The sequence below is a fragment of the Dipodomys ordii genome, unplaced genomic scaffold, assembly GCF_000151885.1.
Source record: "Dipodomys ordii isolate 6190 unplaced genomic scaffold, Dord_2.0 Scaffold49, whole genome shotgun sequence".
Lineage (NCBI taxonomy): Eukaryota > Metazoa > Chordata > Mammalia > Rodentia > Heteromyidae > Dipodomys > Dipodomys ordii.
In genome coordinates, this window is record NW_012267265.1 from 255195 (window position 1) to 276925 (window position 21731).

General features: G+C 36.7%; 1 protein-coding gene and 1 pseudogene across 2 annotated transcripts in view; one reads left to right on the forward strand and one right to left on the reverse strand.

The window, feature by feature from the left end:
• The window catches only part of LOC105988431, a 496910-nt pseudogene that overhangs the window by 251658 nt on the left and 223521 nt on the right, over positions 1 to 21731 (forward strand).
• LOC105988496 (UDP-glucuronosyltransferase 2B15-like) overlaps positions 7908 to 21731 on the reverse strand; it is a 52789-nt gene continuing 38965 nt past the window's right edge. Inside the window, exons 4-6 of one of the 2 annotated variants that reach the window (XM_013020115.1) lie at positions 20043 to 20130; positions 11867 to 12086; positions 7908 to 8353 (exon numbers count right to left, since the gene is read on the reverse strand). In XM_013020115.1, the coding sequence (XP_012875569.1) occupies positions 8074 to 8353; positions 11867 to 12086; positions 20043 to 20130 (588 nt within the window). In that variant the 3' untranslated portion in view covers positions 7908 to 8073. The remainder of the gene's footprint in view (positions 8354 to 11866; positions 12087 to 20042; positions 20131 to 21731) is intronic. The other variant, XM_013020116.1, reaches the window with a different exon arrangement.

The following is a 21731-nucleotide window of genomic DNA, read 5'->3' on the forward strand; positions in this document are numbered from 1 at the left end:
AACCAACCAAGCCACAGAAAAATCAAACACCACAAGCAGACCAGAGACTCCAACAAGAGACACAAGGAAGATACAAGATCTTCCCATCCCCTCAAAAAATTAAAGAACTCTTTTTTGGTACCTTTTATAAAATTTTTTTTAAATTTATTAAATTTTTAACTTTTTAAAAAATTGTTTTCTATTAACTTTTTTTTCTTCTTATAATTTTTATTTAGGGGTATATGTGTGTGTGCTTTTTTCTTTCTTTGTATTTTTCTTTTGTTTGTTTAGCTCTACTGAAATTTTCATCTATTTTATTCTTTCTTTCTCATTCTTTTCACTTTTTCATCTCTTTTGTTCTTTTTGTGACTTAATTGCTGTTCTGCTCATCCTCAGATATACCCAGAGCGGATTATTAGACCTTATCCCCCATTGTGTACACACTTAATCCAGAAATGTATTACTCAATTCAAAACCTCTTAGACTTAAATTCCTTAAGAGCACTACTACCTCTTTATATCTATATAATATATTAAGCATTTTAAAGTTTTTCATGTCTCCTTTCTATCACTCCCTTCACTTATCCTATCCCCATTCTTCTCTGAATAGTACGTTTTTAAATTTGCAAAATTTTTGTGTTTCACTTTTTAATTTTTTGTCTCTTTTTTCCTCTCTGATTCCTCTTTTTTTCTCTCTCTCTACTATGATTCTATACATAGTTGCTTGATGTTGAATAGACATATCTGTTGAACTAGATTGTATCTGCAGACTTTTGACTGTGCAACTACAGACTTTGGTTGATGCTTGCCTTAAGATAGTGTGCTAGCACAAAACTGGTGTTACTTTCATCCCAAATGGGCAGAGCAAACTGGAAAAAAACAAGAAAAATGGCAAGTCCATGTATCTCAACTCTCACTCATGATAATCAGGGGACAGAACAGATAATGAATAATCCAGAAGAGAGTTTCTAAAAAGCTCTACAAACACTAATGGTAAACATAGTAAATGAAAAGATTGAAAACCTGCAAAGGACTCTGTGTGAGTGTGATAGGGAGATAGGAGGCAAGTCAAAGGTCAACACAGGAATATCATGAGTGTGAGGAAGCTATTCAAAGATGAATACAGGAATTGTGTGAGCAGCTTGAGAACACTCAAAGAGAAATAAAGGAATGGATAAAGAAATAAAGGTGGATAAAATGGCAGGAACTCCCAAATACCTCTCAATCCTATCTCTCAACATTAACGGACTTAACTCTCCAATTAATCAACGTAGACTGTCTAGATGGATTAAAAAGCAAGATCCTTCTATCTGCTGACTTCAGGAGTCACATCTTGCCCATAAAAACAATCACATTGTCAATATGAAAGGCTGGAACAAAATCTACCAAGCAAATGGCCCCCATAAGCAGGCAAAGTTGCAATCCTAATATCTGATAAAAATAGACTTCAAATTAAAATTAGTGAGAAGAGGTAAAGAAGGTCGCTACATATTAATTGAGGGATCTCTCCATCAGGAGGATATTACAATTCTAAATATCTATTCATCAAATAACGGAGAACCCAAATTTATCCAAGAAACACTACTTTCCCTCAAATCCCACATAGATCTTTAACACACCACATTCCCTACTAGATAGATCAACTTGGCAAAAACTCAACAGAGAAACTGCAGATCTAAACAACTGCATAGATCAACTAGATTTAACAGACATCTACTGAATCTTTCACTCAGCATCATCAGAATACACGTTTTTCTCAGCAGCACATAGAACATTTTCCAAAATAGACCACATTTTAGGCCAGAAAGCAAACTTGTCCAAATTCAGAAACATTTTAGTTATACCTTGCATTCTCTCAGACCACAAGGGAATAAAATTAGAACTCAACACCAAAAGCCACCAAAGAAGGTCCTGTAACACATGGAGGCTGAACAACACACTGATAAATCATGAGTGGTTCATGGAAGAGATTAGAAAGGAAATTCAAACATTCATTATATTCAACAAAATTGAACACACAAATTACCAGTTCCTCTGAGACACAACCACGGCAATACTCAGAGGCAAGTTTATAGCTCTGAGTTTCTACATCAACAAATTGGAGAGATCTGAAACCAACAATTTAATGAGACATCAGAGCCTCCTTGAAAAAGAGCAGCAAGAAAAACCCCAATCCAGTAGATGGAAAGAAATAATTAAAATTAAATCCGAATTAAATGATTCCGAACATTATAAGGGGATACTTCCCAAAACTTTATGCTAATAAGTTTGAGAACTTGGCAGAAATGGACCTTTTCCTAGCAAATATTTGTTTTTTTTTTTTTTTTTTTTTGCTTATGTGGTGCTGAGGAATCGAACCCAGGGCCTCAGGCATGCAAGGCAAGCACTCTACCACTGAGCCACCTTCCCAGCCTCCTAGCAAATATTGACATGCTAAAACTAAACCAAGATGAATTAAACCATCTTAACAGGCCAATATTAAACATTGAAATAGAAACAGCAATAAGAGACCTCCCAGCTAAGAAAAGTCCAGGACCAGATGGTTTTACTGCATAATTCTATAAGATCTTTAAAGCAGAGCTCACACCAATACTCCTCCAACTCTTCAATGAAATTGAAAGAGAAAGTTCACTACCAAACTCATTCTATGAAGCCATCATAACCCTCATCCCAAAACCAGGCAAGGACTCATCAAAGAGAGAACTATAGACCCATTTCTTTGATGAATATTGATGCAAAATTTCCCAACAAAATTTTGGCCAATCGACTTCAACAATTCATCCAAAAATATCATACTCCACGATCAAACAGGATTCATTTCATGGATGCAAATCCAGTAAAATATATGCAAATGAATTATATAATTCATCACATCAACAGGAGCAAGGATATGAAGCACATGATTATCTCAATAGATGCAGAAAAAGCATTTGACAAGACCCAACACCCCTATATGATGAAGGTTCTGAAAAAATTAGGAATCCATGGAACCTTCCTCAATACAATAAAGGCTGTATATGACAAACCTACAGCCAGCATTATACTTAATGGTGAAAAACTAAAGCCATTTCCTCTTCACTCAGCAACAAGACAAGGATGTCCACTCTCTCCACACACTTCAATCTAGTATTAGAATGCCTAGCTACAGCAATAAGACAAGATGCAAACATAAAGGGGATCCAAATAGGGAAAGAAGAAGTAAAACTCTCCCTCTTTACAGATGACATGATCTTGTATTTAAAGTATCCCACAGATTACTCAAGCTGATTCAAAACATTGGCAAAGTAGCAGGGTATAAAATTAACCCTCAAAAATCAATGGATTTTCCGTATGCCAACAATGAGAATAGTGTGGCTGAAATTAGGAAAGCAACTCCATTTGTAATAGCCCCACAAATAAAAAAATACCTAGGAATTAACTTAGCGGAAGAAGTGAAGGACCTCTATGATTAAAACTTTAAAAACTTGAAAAAGGAAATCAAAACAGAACTTAGAAAGTGGCAAAAAAACTCCCATGCTCCTGGATTGGAAGGATCAACATAGTGAAGATGACAATACTTCCTAAGGCTATCTACAAATTCAATGTGATACTTGTCAATATTCCAACCTCATTCTTCAAGGAAATAGAAGAGTCAATCAAAAAATTTATATGGAACTATAAAACACCCCGAATAGCAAAAACGATCCTCAACAGAAAGAACACTGCTGGAGGAATATCAAAACCAAATTTCAAACTCTGCTACAAAGCCATAGTAAGAAAAACAGCTTGGTACTTGCACAAGAACAGACCTCAGGACCAGTGAAATAGAATTGAAAACCCAGAAATGAACCTACAGACCTATAGCCATCTCATCTTCGTAAGAGAGCTAAAAAAATACAATGGAAGAAAGACAGCCTCTTCAGTAAATGGTGCTGGCAAAATTGGTTATTCACTTGGTGAAAACTAAAACTATATCCATATATATCACCCTGCACCAGAATCAACTCCAAATGGATTAAAGACCTCGGAGTCAAAGCAGACATTCTGAAATCATTACAGGATGGAATGGGAGATAACCTAGGTCTCCTTGGCACAGGCAGAAATTTTCTTAATAGAGACTTAGAAACAACAAATCAAAAAAGGTTGGACAAATGAAATGCTTCTGAATGGCAAAGGACATAGTTCGCAAGACCAATAGAAATGGGAGAAGATCTTCACTAGCCATACAATGGACAAGGGTCTCATATCTAAAATATACCTGGAACTCATTATTAAATCAACCAACAACAAATCTTCAAAGAAACAACTGCGCAATAATAAATAAGTGGGCTAAAGACTTAAAGAGAAACTTCTCTGAAGAGGAAAGAAGGATGGCCAATGGACACATGAAGAAATGCTCAACCTCTCTAGCCATAAAAGAAATGCAAATCAAAACAACATTTAGATACTACCTCACCCCAGTTATAATGACTATAATCAAGAACTCTAATAACAACAGATGCTGGAGGGAATGTGGAGAGAAGGGAATCTTACTGCTTTGCTGGTGGGAGTGTAAACTTGTTCAACCACTTTGGAAAGCAGTATGGAGGTTCCTCAAAAGACTCCATATAGAGCGCCCCTATGACACAGCAATACCACGTTGGGGCATTTACTCAAATGTTCACAAATAAGACCACACTAAAGCTGTCAGCACATGTTTATTGGAACATTATTTACCACAGCTAAGATATGTAACCAACCTAGATGCCGCTCATTAGATGGATGGATCAAGAAATGTGGTATATATACATAATGGAATTCTATGCCTCCATCAGAAAGAATGACATTGTCCCATTTGTTAGGTAATGGAAAGGAGTGGAAAAAATTATATTAAGTGAAGTAAGCCAGGCCCAAAGAAACATAGGTTCCATTGTTACCCTTTTTTGCAATATCTAGTATATGTCTGAGTCAAGCAGAAAAGGTCAGATAAGTTGATGTTAGGGAAATGAACCGTAAGATATGTATTCAAATGTTTTTTTCTTTCATGCGATTGTTTCTAACACATTTATAAGATTATTTCTTTGTTGCTTTGAATGTCCCTCCCCCACAGTATAACCCTTGCTTTCACTTTACTTGATGTCGGTGTAATTTGTGGAGGGGAAGGGAAAAATCGTTTAAATAGGGATACAGGTGGACCCATTGCAACAGTGAGATACACAATTCTTCATGTAGAAAATGAGCTTTACAACTTTTGTGGGGGGAGGAGGATTGGATGGGGGGAGGATGGGCAGGCATGGGAAGGGGGAAACAAAGGAGGAGGCTACCGTGCTTGATAAGAAATATACTCATTATCTTGTCCATGTAATTATAACCCCTCTGTACAGTTTTTTTCACAATAAAAAAACAACAGTGATACATATATATATATATGTACAAAGACAGAGAGTGGTATATATAGTTATGGATATATGCACATTATACATGGTATTATGTATACAAATATAATACTATATATAATAACACTAGATAGATAGATAGATAAACAGATATAAATATACTCTCTGTGTACTCTGCATGTGAGAGGAAACTTGTGACCTTTGTCCTTCATGATCTGACTTACTCTGTTTAACGCACTAATCTCCAAGTTCTACTCAGTTGTTTTGCAAATTATATGACTTTTTTCTGTAATATACTGAAATATATACATGTATAGATCTCTATTCATTTTCTTTGATAGGCTTCTATGTGTATATATGTTTTTATATGGATACATCTCTCTATTTTTCTCATTCATTGAAAAGTCAAAGGTCATCTAAATTGACCTCATAACTTGGCTTTTAATCAATAATGCCACATTAAACATCTGAGTGTGTAATTACATTACTTCAGAGATGTGACCAACAGTGATATTGTCATTCACTAGCTCCATGTCTAGTTTTTGAAAATCTTCCATGTTGCTTTCCATAGGAGCTGTACTGGTTTGCATTGCTCCCATATTATGTTTTCTTTCCCCTTATAACCTGGTTCACATCTGTTGTGCTCTTTTTTAGAATTTTATTTATGAGTTACCAATTCTTTGTAATATGAAGGCTTTGATTGTGATATTTCCATCTATACATTGTGCACTTGGAATATATTTTCCTTTTCCACTCAATTCTTACTCCCCTCAATACTCTCTCCTTTCTCAAGTAGCATTTGGTTCATTTAATCATGACATTGTAATCGATGTGTGTGTTCAATGTGCTTTTGTCCTCTGTGCTCCACAGTAGCCTGTCCTTTCTCCCTTCCTCCTTTGGCTGATCCCCTCTTAAAAGGTCCTCCATTTTCCTTCATCTTGTCTGCTAAATACTATCATTATCATCCTCATTTATGTGTCCACTCCACACATGGGTAAGACCATACTGTATTTAGCATTTTGATTTTGGTTCATAGCCGTCAACCTGATGATTTCCAGTTTTAGTTATTTATTTATTTATTTTGTCGGCCATGGGGCCTGAACTCTAGGTCTGGGTGCTGTCTCTCAGCTCTTCAGCTCATGGTTATTGCTCTACCACTTGAGCCACATGCCACTTCTGGCATTTTTTCCTATTTATGTGGTGCTCATGCATGCAAGGCAAGCACCCTACCAACGAGCCACCTTGCCAGTCCCTCCAGTTTTATTTATTTTCCTGAAAATGATATAGTCTAATTTTTCCTTATGGTAGAGTAATATTCCTTTGTATACATAATGCTAATAGGCAATCTTATTGTATATAATAATTTGATGAAAAAATTAAAGTAGATTAGAAGTTGCTTTGAATAGTGTATATAGAGCTTACATTATTAGTGCAGAAAAATGTACCTGTAAAATTTTCTTCTGTTAAACACTTAAATAATAAAGAGCACAGATGTATTATTTTTGTATTTTATACATTTGTTCGTATCCTATGTTTAAAATATGGATGGATTATACATTTAAATATTAATAAAGGGTACCCATCATTACCTATTTCCTTATGTAATGTGACTTTCATAATTAGTTTCATTTATAATACCTCCTATTGTATAGCAGTAGAAATAAAAATGAGAGTCTCATGTTTGCTAGGTCAGTGCAGGAACACTTGAGCATATACAGTTTTGCCTTTATTCGAATCAAGTCATCACCATACTGTCTCCATTTCCCAAGGAACAGGGATTACACATGTTCAACACAATGCACATCCAATCCCTTATTGTTTATTTATTTATTTATTTATGTCATTAATGGGCCTTGAACTCAGTGACTCATGGTCTGGATTGTTTTGCTTAAGTTTAGTACTCACTTTAATCACAGTTCCATTTATGGTTTTTGGTGATCAATAGAGTTAACACTCTCCTAGGCTTTCCTACCTAGGCTGGCTTTGAACTGTGATCCTCTGATCTCAGCCTCTTGTGTTGCTGGGATTACAGCAACCATGGTCTCAACGATATCTAATTTTCATTACATTCATAAAATCTTTCCATATGTCAAAAGCAATAATCATGTCTCAATGACATAATGCACACCTTCTAACTTTTCTACCCAAAGCATGCCTTTTCCAGTAATTTTTCATGTCTTTTGTAGTTGGCTATCTACACATAGATTGCAGTTCTTTTTAATCCTCCCTTCTTCACTTCCTCTCACTCACTTTTTATGTTTAGAAACTCTTAGTTAGCTTTGAGTTAGCAGAAGTTTACTTCAGTTATTGTCAACCCTCTCCCATATGTCAGTAGTCTGAATAAAATGTTACCTCTTTTAACCTATCTCTCTCTTTTTCTTTGGACAGACACACAGAGTTCATTTCATTTTGTCTTATTAAAATATTCCTTTTCAGAAAATGCCCATACAACTTTGGATTGTATGCTTCTCTCAAACTAACAGACTCAAATTTCCATATGTCCCAGTTAATTCAGTTATACTATCTACATAAATCAGTGACATGGAACTTTTTGAGGAACTCTGAATTAGAATTGTACATTGCTTCATTTTTAATCAAGAGTAAGATCCATTTGAAAATACAAAAGGCATAAGTTTAGGTACAATGTGGAAGAGAATCCCTCCGAGCTTGATTGTGATAAAAATCACTAGGATGTTCTTCCTTAGCAGGCTTTTAGTCCATTTCCTGAGGTATTGAAAGCTTTACTCCCTCTTTTTCTTCTTTCCCATCTTAAAAACCTTTTGGTAAACAAGCAAGCAACATTTTAAGACAAGGAAGGTAACAGCGGCCACACAGGCCAGTAGGAATCCGATGACATCCAGAGAGTGGTACTGGTACCAGGCGAGGTTGTGGGAAAGTGGCCTCAGATGCTTGGCTCCTTTGTGGCGCATGACAAATTCAATCCAGAAGACAGCTCGATCCAGGGGCTTCATAGGCTGATCATGGTGAATGGTTGACAACCACATAGCATTCTTTTTGTAGCTAAAGATAAATTAAATTGATATAAATATATCAAATGAAGTAGAAAATATCGATATTGATTTTTTCTGCAGATGATTCTATAAAAATTTTGAGAGAAAAGAGAATGCTTTTCTTCTGCTGTATTTTTAGACATGCTAGTGTAAAAGGCAAGAGCTTCTTAATGACCCTGGATTTAACCATTCAGAAAAATCTGGTTAAAGTCGTTATGTCAAAAAACTAATTTTACAACTTTGGTGGGGGGTGGGGTGTTATGTGTGGGGGGAGTGATGGGAAGGGGTAGAAAGGGGAAAAATAGAAGGAGGCAGCAAGGCTTGATAAGAAATGTCCTCATTATCTTGCCCATGTAATTGTAACTCTTCTGTATGGTATTTTTACAATAAAAAAAAAAAAGAAAAACCTTGTTAACTCAAGAATTTCTGGAGACAAAAGTAGAATCATTGAAAAAATCAACAGCAATATAAAAGCTTAATTACTAATGCATCTGTTGTTCAAAGTTTAGAATTGTGTAATATTTTAGAGATAGATAGGTAATTTAATCAAGAAGTGGTTTTTGGAGCTCCAGTTGCGCAATCGGTTAGCGCGTGGTACTTATAAGAAGTGGGTTTTTTTCCCCTTAAGGCTCTCTTTATCATTTATTGGGGTTAATTATTATTTAACTACAAAAGTTCTTTGCCTCCTTTTTTTGTTCTGGTCTTAGGGCTTGAAATCCGGGCCTTCACACTGTCCTTGAGCTTTCTTTGCTCAGGGGAAGAACTCTACCACTTGAGCCACAGATCCAGTTCTGGCTCTTTGAATGTTAAGTTGAGATCAGAGTCTGAGGGACTTTTCTGCCTGGCTTGATGTCAAACCACAATTTTCAGATCTCAGCCTCTGGAATCACAACTAGAATCATAGGCATCAGCCATTGGCTATCAACTTGCCTTCCTTTTATTTCACTTACTTTCACTTACTTGTTCCACTATTACCCTATGACTTGCCTTTTCCTTTTATGAAGCTCTTTTTAAAGGTCTCAGTTTTTATTTGTTTGCTGTTATACAATGAAAAGATAGGAAATGGAAAAACAGAAATAATTGAGTTCTTGAATTATGAGAAATAATGTACTCATATTTAGAATGATTTTAAATATTCATCTTTTCAGATAGATTCTCAAAGACATTTGCTAATATTGCTATTATTTTTCTTGTTAGTATTATGATGTTAGACATAATCAGAGGATGCTCTAGTTCCTTTGAGGCATTATAGGTATATGGGATTTATGTTGAAACGATTCTTTCCAGTATGTAAGTTGAAAATAGGCATGTGTAGAGAATGATTATTAAGTAAATTCCAATGTGTTATAGAAGGAAAGTATTGCAAGTAAAGTGACTTGTGTCCCTATTATTTAAAAAAAAACTCACTGATATGGGTGAGCTTCAGCCAGGACTAGTGGTGAACCTGTTTGTAATACAGCAGGCAAAAAATGAAAGAAATTCATCAAAACACGAGTGAAATGTGTGTTAGTCCTAAGATCTGGCATGTTCTATCTCGTTAAGAAATCTCCTTTATCTCTCAGTATCAACATTGTATCTGTTCAAAATTTGATAAGTATAATATGTGAGAGATGTATTTTTATAGCACATAAAATATAAAAATATACTGCCTTTCAAAACAAAGGAAGATAAAATATGGCTCACAAACTATATGTTATATTGCTCAATATCTGTAGGAAAATGGAAGTCAGAGCTAGATGCTGATGGCTCCTACCTGTAAACTTGTCTACCCAAGGAGGCTGAGGTCCTGACAGTCACAGCTCAAAACTGGAAATGGTAGAAAACTCTCTAGACTTTACCTTCAAATAACTAGCAAAGAATTAAGTCAGAGTCATAGCTTAAGTCATACAATGCCCTTTAGAAAGCTAAGTATCTGAATATTAAGCAGTCAGTTCAAACCCAGTACCCCCCAAAAAGATCAAAGTAACAAAGCCTTTACAAAATGTCTGCTATACTAATATATCCAATACAATTGAAATACACTGCATTATTTTTACAGTTATGGTGAAAGTGGAGCATTATACACAGAATATTACTGAGTATAAGAGGAAATTGATAATAGTATAAATGAAATTAATTTATTTATTGAAATAATTTGAATAGCAAGTCATTTTTGCTCCAGATATTTTAGATATCATGCAGTTACATTTCACTTGTGCTTCTGAAGGTAATTTCTTTTTTATTTTATGATTGTTCTGAATAAGATAATCATAGCCCCTTGGTATCTAAGAATTTGCATACATTTCAATAAATATTCTCATTTCCTACTTGGATGAATCACCTGTAGTTAGTTAACAGTGATAGAATCTAGGCATTAACATAGACATTTGAGGAAGCATTTATACTAGGAATGTGAAATTTGATTATTGTCTTGCTGTTTAAGAATATAAACTGTTAGGCTGGGAAGGTGGCTCAGTGGTAAAAGCGCTTGCCTTGCATGCATGAGGCCCTGGGTTTGATTCCTCAGCACCACATAAGCAAAAAAGAAAAAAGCCATAAGTGGCGCTGTGGCTCAAGTGGTGGAGAGCTAGCCTTGAGCTGAAGAACTGAGGGACAGTGCCCAGGCCCAGAGTTCAGGCCCCACGACTGGACCCAAAAACAAACAAACAAAAACAAAAAGAATATAAACTGTTTAGAATTTTTTGAAGAAACAACAAAAACTAGAAACTGAAATGAGAGATATTTTCATGTGGTTCACAAGAGTAAAATTTCAACCATCTAAGCATCATGCTCTACTTTTCAAACACACTGAATTTTTATTTTATAAATAGTAACTTGGGAGATCTTAGGTGGAAAGAAAGTTATAACTGAATGGGTTATTTAGTGTTATTTGTGGAGGAAGAGTTCATGTGCCTGTAATTCACTGTTTACCTATTCTTCCTTGCAATCTTCTATTGTCATTCTTAACTGATTCCTTTCAGTCCACTTTGCCTGATTTAGAATTTTGTACTATTTTCAAGGTTTTGATAATTCCTTTGCACTGAAATCACTGGGGGAACTAAAAAATTTATGGTTGGAAATGAAACTGGGTCTGTGGAATCTCAGCATTCCAAATGCTGAAAGATAATGATCATGACTTTGAGGCAATTCTGGCCTGTATAGCATAACACTGTTGCAACATAGACACAGACACAGACACACAGACACACACACACAGACACACAGACATAGACACACCACCCACCCACACACACACACCCTTCATGCATACAAACATACAAAAATATTATTATGACTTGTGAAACACATGATGGGTTATTGATGAATCTTCCAGAATTAATCAAGTCTTAACTGAGGGTAACTTTCATGATCAGACTGGATTGAGAAATTATCTATAATCACAATTTGGTAAAACAACAAACAGATTAACGAATAGAGTGGTTATTAATCATGAGCAGTCCCTGAGTGTAATGCCCAGATAAACAAAGAGACTGACTGACTTACATACAAATACACACATACACATAATCAAGTTTATACTCACACAGGGTTGTTAATGACTGCTTCCAGTGCTCTGAGAAAGCCTTTGCTTGATATTGCTCTTATATCCAGTTGAACAGCTGCTCCTTTGGCCACCATGTGAGCAATGTTATCATATTGTTCCACAAACAAAGGAATGCCCACCATGGGAATCCCATGATGGATCGCCTCATAGATGCCATTAGCTCCACCATGAGTGATGAAAGCTTTTGTTTTGGGATGGCCTAGGATTAGGGGCATTTCAATAAAATTGCTCATTAAAATCTTACAGAAAATGAGAAATGTATGAGCACGTAAAAGTTATAGTGTTTCCCAAATAACAATTATTGTACCAATGAAGTTACATTTACATTGCCTTCATGTCTCACCCATAAGGACCACCTAATTCACTAGAGAGGTAAGTGAAAAAATCTTATGATAGGTGCCTTAGGTTTTGTGTGACTTGAGATGTGATAATTAATATACCATTTCCTGTTGAACAGATAGGATACAAATAATGGGTAATAGAGAGCAAATTCTGAAGCAAGAATATGGTCATGTCCCATTATAACAATGGGATGTACAAGACATTATGTTGAGAAACTAACTTTACAATTTAGGTGAGGGCTGGGGGTGGGGGCATTTAGGGGAGAGTGTAGTTGTGGAGGTGGGAGGGAAGGGATGGTAGCAGGAAAAAAAAGGATGATGTAACAATTTTTGATAGGAAATGTACTCATTACTTTGGTCATGTAACTGGAACCCCTCTATACAGTGTTTTTACAATAAAAAATGTAAATAAAGAAAATGGTCCCATTAGATCTTGCTCTCATAAGTTTAAAAATAGTGCATTAATCTAACGAAAGCGTGAAGCTTGAAATAGAGTGTATCATGACTTCATATTAAGCAACATGAATTTTTTCCCACATGACATGCAAACTCAGTCATAATAAGACAACTGTGTATGCTTCAGTGGCATCGCAAAAAATTGCCCTAGTTTAGGAGGATGGATAAAATAATGATTGAATTAGGGACAGAGAGATAACCTCAGGGGAGTACAGAAAGTTCTTTGTGGATTTCCGGGAAGATGGTGGAGGAGAAGCTGGAGGCTAAACAAGCCCTTGCATGGAAAGCAGTTTTAGTGTTCCAGTGAACAGTCCTAAGCCAGAGAATCACACCAAGTGTGCCATCACAGTACTGAGAGTTAGGCCAGAGAGGGAAAATCCAGATAAGGAGACAGATCTGAGCACTTGACAGCAGCTGCCACTGCAACTGCTGCAGCTGCAGCTGTGACTGCGGTGGTGGTGGCTGTAGCCGCCATACCTGCAACACAGAGAATCCGGGATGAAGGAGCCCGTCCCGGCAGGTGAGCTGATTCTACTCAACACCAGTAAGAACTGACAGGGAGCAGACATCTTCATCCTGAAGTTCGCAGACCAGAGACGACCCAGGAACCAAGACTCGGCGTGAGTAGACCCAGGAACCAAGACTCGGCGTGAGTAGAAGCCTGACGTCCTCACTCCTTCTCAGGGAGCAGAGGAGGGAAGGCCACCCCTCCCCCCCCAGTACTGGAGATCTCCATCTTGGATACCGACAAATCTCGGTGGAGCTGATAGCTCCAACTCAGGCCTTGGACTAAAACTAGAGTTCTTTAGCAAGTCACAAGAACCTAACCTGACCTGCCAGACTCTGCTCCACCCAGGGAAATGCCACCCAGCCCTGGCCTCCAGCCCCAGGAGTGGCTTTCTTCACTGGGTAAAACAGAGCCAGAGGCTGCCCCTCCCTACAGCAGCCTGGACAATCAATTGAAATTCAGTAAACATAAACCCTGAGAATGGCTCCAGGCTGGGCTCTGTGAGTGTCTCACAAGCTAGCCCCTCAGGGAAAAGCTACTGTTTGCTGGAAGGCCTCATCACAGCATCTCCAAACTAGGGGAAACAGCCATCTTCCCTCTTTTGTGAAACTCAAAGCTGATCTCCCTCCCATTGAACTAACCTAGGAGGAGGATCACAAAATCCTGGGTAAAGCAGAGTATTTTCCTGCCTGCTCAAACAAACTGACTTAAGAAACCAACCAAGCCACAGGAAAATCAAACACCACAAGCAGACCAGAGACTCCAACAAGAGACTTGTTATGAACACAAGGGAGATACAGGATCTTCCCATCCACCCAAAAAATCAAAGAACTTTTTTTGTACCTTTTTTAAAAATTTTTTTTCTAAAATTTTTTCTAATTTTTAATTTTTAACTTTAAAAAATATTGTTTTCTAGTAACTTTTTTTCTTCCACTTATAATTTTTATTTTAGAGGTATATGTGTGTGTTTTCCTTTCTTTTTTTTCTTTTTAAAAAATTTTACTTTTTTTGTTTTTTGTTTAGCTCTGCTGAACTTTTGATCTTTTTTCTTTCTCATTCTTTTCACCTTTTCTTCTCTTTTGTTCTTCTTTGTGCGACTTAATTGCTGTTCTGCACATCCTCAGATATACCAGTAGTCGATTATTAGACCTTATCCCCCATTGTGTATACTCTTGATCCAGAAGTTTATTACTCAGTTCAAATCCTCTTAGACTTAAATTCCTTAATAGCAGTACTACCTCTTTATACCTATATAATAATTTAAGCATTTTTAAGTTTTTCACGTCTCCTTTATACCCTTCCCCTTCTCTCATTGTATCCACGTTCTTCTCTGAACATTTCGTTTCAATTTGCATAATTTTTAAGCATTGCACTTTTTAATTTTTGCTTTTCTATTTTTTGTTCTTTTTCTCTTTCTTCTTTTTTCTCTCTCTCTACTTTCATTCTATCCAACCTATTTTCCACCTTGAGATTAGGACTTAGTTAAGTTAACTCTCCCTGTGCCTTCCCACATCCCTCTATTCCTATTTTTACCCACATCTCTCCCTACACCTAATAATTTCTAGTTTGCCAAATTCTTCTTTGCGGTTCGTAACCCATTAATATATAGTTGTTGATGTTGAATAGATATATCTGTTAAACTAGATAGTATCTGCAGACTTTTGACTGTGCAATCTAGAGACTTTGGATGATGCTTGCCTTAAGAGAGTGTTCTAGCACAAAACTGGTGTCACTTTCATCCCAAATGAGCAGAGTAAGCAGGAAAAAAAACAAGAAAAATGGCAAGTCCAGGTATCTTAACTATCACTCATGATAATCAGGGAAGAGAACAGACAATGAATAATCCAGAGGACAGTTCTGAAATAGCTCTAAAAACACTACTTGTAAACATGGTAAATGAAAAGATTGAAAACCTGCAAAGGACTCTGTGTGAGCATGATCGGGAGAGAGGAGGCTAGTCAAAGGTCAACATAGGAATATCATGAGTGTGAGGAAGCTATTCAAAGATGAATACAGGAATTGTGCGAGCAGCTTGAGAATACTCAAAGAGAAAAAAAGAAATGGATAAAGAAATAAAGGTGGATAAAATGGCAGGAACTCCAAAATATCTCCCAGTCCTATCTCTCAACATTAACGGACTTAACTCTCCAATTAATTGACATAGAGTGTCTAGTTGGATTAAAAAGCAAGATCCTTCTATCTGCTGACTTCAGGAGTCACATCTTGCCCATAAAAACAATCACATTGTCAATATGAAAGGCTGGAACAAAATCTACCAAGCAAATGGCCCCCATAAGCAGGCAAAGTTGCAATCCTAATATCTGATAAAATAGACTTCAAATTAAAATTAGTGAGAAGAGGTAAAGAAGATCGCTACATATTAATTGAGGGATCTCTCCATCAGGAGGATATTACAATTCTAAATATCTATTCACTAAATAACGGAGAACCCAAATTTATCCAAGAAACACTACTTTCCTTCAAATCCCACATAGATCCAAAGACATTAATTGTTGGGGACTTTAACACACCACTTTCCCCACTAGAAAGGTCAACTCAGCAAAAACTCAACAGAGAAACTGCAGATCTAAACAACTGCATATATCAACTAGATTTAACAGACATCTACCGAATATTTCACCCACCATCATCAGAATACACGATTTTCTCAGCAGCCCATGGAACATTTTCTAAAATAGGCCTCAGAGCAAACTTGTCCAAATTCAGAAGCATTGAAATTAAACCTTACATTCTCTCTGACCACAAGGGAATAAAATTAGAACTCAACACCAAAAGCCACCAAACAAAGTCCTGTAACACATGCAGACTGAACAACACACTGCTGAATCAAGAGTGGTTCATGGAAGAGATTAGAAAGGAAACTCAAATGTTCATGATATTCAAAAAAATAAACACACGAATTACCAGCTCCTCTGGGACACAGCAAAGGCAGAACTCAGGGGCAAGTTTATAGCTCTGAGTTCCTACATCAACAAATTGGAGAGATCTGAAACCAACAATTTAATGAGACATCTGAGCCTCCTTGAAAAAGAGCAGCAAGAAAAACCCCAATCCAGTAGATGGAAAGAAATAATTAAAATTAAATCAGAATTAAATGAATTAGAATCCAAAAAAAGTGTAGAAAGAACCAATAAAACAAAGAATTGCTTCTTTGAAAAATTTAAGAAAATTGACAGACCCTTAGCAAATCTTATCAGAAAAAGAAGGGAACACACTCAAATAAATAAACTCAGAGATGAGAATGGAAACATCACCACAGAAACAACCAAGATTCCGAACATTATAAGAGGATACTTCTCAAAACTTTATGCTAATAGTTTGAGAACTTGACAGAAATGGACCTTTTCCTAGCAAATATTGACATGCTAAAACTAAATCAAGATGAGTTAAACCATCTTAATAGGCCCATATTAAGCATTGAAATAGAAACAGCAATAAGAGGCCTCCCAGCTAAGAAAAGTCTATAAGGCCTTTAAAGCAGAGCTCACACCAATACTCCTCCAAATCTTCAATGAAATTGAAAGAGAAAGTTCACTACTGAACACATTCTATGAAGCCATCATAACCCTCATCCCAAAACCAGGCAGGGACTCATCAAACAAAGAGAATTATAGACCCATTTCCTTGATGAACTTTGATGCAAAACTTCTCTACAAATTTTTGCCAATCAACTTCAACAATTCATCCAGAAAATCATACACCACGATCAAACAGGATTCATTTCATGGATGCAAAGCTGGTTCAATATATGCAAATCAATGAATATAATTCATCACATCAACAGGAGCAAGGATAAGAACCACATGGTTATCTCAATAGATGCAGAAAAAGTATTTGACAAGATCCAACACCCCTTTGTGATGAAGGTTCTGGAAAAATTAGGAATCCATGGAGCATTCCTCAACACAATAAAGATTGTATATGACAAACCTACAGCTGAAAGGTTAAAGTTTGAGGCAGTGACCACCACTCGTTCCTTTTTCTGTCTAGCAAAGCAACACGTGGTGGTAATCAAAACACCTGGTTGATTGTGTGCCTAAATAAGACCTGCAAATCCTTAGCTCAGGGCTCTCCTCCTAGGCTCCGCTGTGTCAGAGTGTAGGATGAGGCCCGAGCTTCAGCCCGTTTAAATAAAACAGCTGTAGAGTTTGATTCTCGGTGGTCTTCTTGCGGGGGGTCCTGTGACCCTGGCATAACACAGACAGAATTATACTTAATGATGAAAAACTAAAGCCATTTCCTCTTAACTCAGGACTGAGACAAGGATGTCACTCTCTCCATTTCTCTTCAATCTAGTATTAGAAGGCCTAGCTACAGCAATAAGATAAGATGCAAACATAAAGGGGATCCAAATAGGGAAAGAAGAAGTAAAACTCTCCTTCTTTGCAGATAACATGATCTTGTATTTAAAGAATCCCATAGACTCCACTCCCAAGTTACTCAAGCTGATTCAAAACATTGGCAAAGCAGCAGAGTATAAAATTAACCCTCAAAATTAATGGATTTTCTGTATGCCAACAATGAGAAAAGTGTGGCTGAAATCAGGAAAGCAACTCCATTCGTAATAGCCCCACAAAAAATAAAATACCTCAGAATTAACTTAGCGGAAGAAGTGAAGGACCTCTATGATTAAAACTTTAAAAACTTGAAAAAGGAAGTCAAAACAGAACTTTGAAAGTGGCAAAAAACCTCCCATGCTCCTGGATTGGAAGGGTCAACATAGTGAAAATGGTAATACTTCCCAAAGCTATCTACAAATTCAATGTGATACCTATCAAAATTCCAACTTCATTCTGCAAGGAAATAGAAGAGCCAATACAAAAATTCATATGGAACAATAAAAGACCCCAAATAGCAAAAACGATCCTCAACAGAAAGAACCCTGCTGGAGGAATATCAATACCAAATTTCAAACTCTACTACAAAGCCATTGTAATCAAAACAACTTGGTACTGGCACAAGAACAGACCTCAGGACCAATGGAATAGAATTGAAAACACATAAATGAACCTACACACCTATAGCCATCTAATCTTAGATAAGGGAGCTAAAAAAATACAATGGAAGAAAGACAGCCTCTTCAGTAAATGGTGCTGGCAAAATTGGTTAACTACTTATAGAAAACGAAAGCTAGATCCTTATATATCACCCTGCACCAGAATCAACTCCAAATGGGTCAAAGTTCTCCGAGTCAATGCAGACACTCTGAAAACATTACAGCATGGAATAGGAGAAACCGTAGGTCTTGTTGACACAGGCAGAAATTTTCTTAATAGAGTCTCAGAAAACAACAAATCAAAGAAAGTTTGGACAAATGGGATTGCATGAAATTGCAGAGCTTCTGCATGGCGAAGGACATAGCTAGCAAGATTAATAGTAAGCCCACCAACTGGGAGAAGATATTCACTAGCCATACAATGCACAAGGGTCTCATATCTAAAATATACCTGGAACTCAAAAAATTAAATCCCCCAACAACAAATCTTCAAAGAAACAACTGTGCAATAAATAAGTGGGCTAAAGACTTGAAGAGAAACTTCTCTGAAGAGGAAAGAAGGATGACCAATAGACACATGAAGAAATGTTCCACCTCCGTAGCCATAAAAGAAATGCAAATCAAAAACAATATTGAGATACCACCTTAGAATGGCTAAAATCAAGAACTCTAATAACAACAGATGCTGGAGGGGATGTGGACAGAAGGGAACCTTACTGCATTGCTGGTGGAAGTGTACACTTGTTCAACCACATTGGAAATCAGTATGGAGGTTCCTCAAAAGACTCCATATAGAGCTCCCTTATGACCCAGCAATCCCACTTTTGGGCATTTACCCAAATGTTCACAAACCAGACCACACTAAAGCTACCAGCACGACTATGTTTATTGCAGCATTATTTACTATAGCTAAGATATGGAACCAACCCAGATGCCCTTCAGTAGATAAGTGGATTAAGAAAATGTGGTATATATACACAATGGAATTCTATGCCTCCATCAGAAAGAATGACATTGTCCCATTTGTTAGGTAATGGAAAGGAGTAGAAAAAAATGATATTAAGTGAAGTAAGCCAGGCCCAAAGAAACATAGGTTCCATTGTTTCCCTTTTTTGCAATATCTAGTATATGTCTGAGTCAAGTAGAAAAGGTCAGATAAGTTGATGTTAGGGAAATGAACCGTAAGATATGTATTCAAATGTTTTTTTCTTTCATGTGATTGTTTCAAACACATTTATAAAATGATTTCTTTGTTGTTTTGTATGTCCCTCCCCCACAGTATAACCCCCATTTTCACTGTATTTGGTGTTGGTATAATTTTTGGAGCGGAAGGGTAAAAACAAATCATTTAAATAGGGATACAGGTGGGCCCATTGCAACAATGAGATGTACAAGTCGTCGAAAACGAACTTTACAACTTTCGTGTGGGGGTGGGGAAGATTGGGTGGGAGGGCGGAGGGAGGCTGGTAAGGGATGGGAAGGGGAAACAAAGGAGGAGGCTACAATTCTTGATAAGAAATGTACTCATTATCTTGCCCATGTAATTGTTACCACTCTGTACAGTATTTTCACAATAAATGAATAAAAAAAGAAAATTCTTTGTCCTTGGTAAATATATTTGAAAAAAGATAAACTGGTAAAAAATGTGTACGAAGGAGAATGATAAAATTTCATCTGTTAAGGCTATTTTTCTCAGAATGGGTATAAATCTAAAAGTTGGCTTTCGTTTATGAATTTTTACTAATAAATTTCCATCACTTAACAACTGTTGTGTTTTTATCAGTTACTTCTACAATTACTCATGCTTTTAGGATGTGTTTTTCAGAGTCTTACCGAGGAGGTCATTCTGGGGAAGCCACTTGTACAGCCGAGTATTTGGTCCTAAGGTGTCTGGTTTTTTGCCATTAAATCTCCAAAGAATCTGCCAAATAAAGACACTATCTTTTTCAATGTTAAAATGTGATGTTTTATAGTTTAGAGATCACACAATTAAATGCCTTTCATAGAATGGATAAAGAGAACAAGTAGGGTTAATTAATGATGACTATTACAAGACTTAGAGAGAAAGGCTACCAACATTTCCTATACTCATTTTCATATTTAATATTATGGAATATCATCATAATTATTCAGAAAACATAGAGAAATGATATGATGAATTACAAACAAACCTTTTTTAACAATTTTTATGTAGTTATAATCATAGATTTGGTGCACAATAGCTTTTAAAATAATTAACATTTACATTTACACATAAATATTTACTATAATAGCTCGCTTCTTCCAATTTTTATCTATTAACATTTATAAAGTGATATTAGTGTAATACTCTCGTATTCTATGAGATTTCATTTTAGTTTAACATATTTCATTTGCTTCTTAACTGTCTATTTATAACAATTTTTTTTCTTTTGGCAGTTGTGGTGCTTGAACTGTGGGTCTTCAGCTCTTCAGCTCAGGGCTAGTGCTCTACCACTTGAGCTACAATGCTACTTCCAGTTTTCTGGTGGTATATTGGAGATAAGTGTTTCACAGACTTTCCTACCCAGGCTGGCTTTGAACGGTGATCCTCAGATCTCAGCTTCCTGAGTAGTTAGGATTACAGGTGTGAGCCACCTGCGCCCTGCCAGAACAAATATTTTTGTGCACCCTTCTCCCTGGAGAGAAGCTCTGTGAAAAGGTATTGTCCTGTTTGACCAGAAACAGCATCAAACTATTCAGTATTTTGTCCTCAGAATACTGAGTATTGTATTAAGTGATGTTATGTTACATATGTTCACCATTATGGAGTGAGTATATGATACTAACATAATATTCATACTATGAAGGCCTCATGAAACTCTAGCTTTTAAACTGGCCATTTAACTTCCCCTAGATGCTGGTTGTCAACCTGGTCACATTGATCTGGACAGCCAGACAAATGGTCCTTAGAAGCAATCATGTGGTGGCTGACTAGGCCTTTCCATGGCACACCCGCATCACAACTCACACTGCTATACTGCATGTTAAGGCTGCACCTACTGCCTCATGACCAGCATATGAACAAATGTTCTTTTTGTTCAATCTTTGCTAATGACAGATTCCTCAGATTTTTTTTCCCATTTTCAAAAATATTTTTATTGGGCTGGGAAGTTGGCTCAGTGGTAGAGCGCTTACCTTGCATGCATGAGGCCCTGGGTTCGATTCCTGAGCACCACATAAGCAGAAAAAAAAAAGACGGAAATGGCACTATGGCTCCAGTGGCAGAGTGGTAGCCTTGAGCTGAAGAGCTGAGGGACAGCACCAAGGCCCAGAGTTCAAGCCCCACCACCGGACCCCCCTCCCAAATTTTTTTATTGTTATTGAAAGGATGTAAGAAAGATTACAGTTTCATAAGTCAGGTAATGAGTACTTTTCTTTTTGGACAATGTCACCCCTTCACTTGCTAAATTTCGGGGATTTTTTGTTTTTGTTTTTGTTTTGGTGCTAGTACTCTACCACTTGAGCCATAATTTGACTTTGGCTTTTTGGTGGTTAATTGGA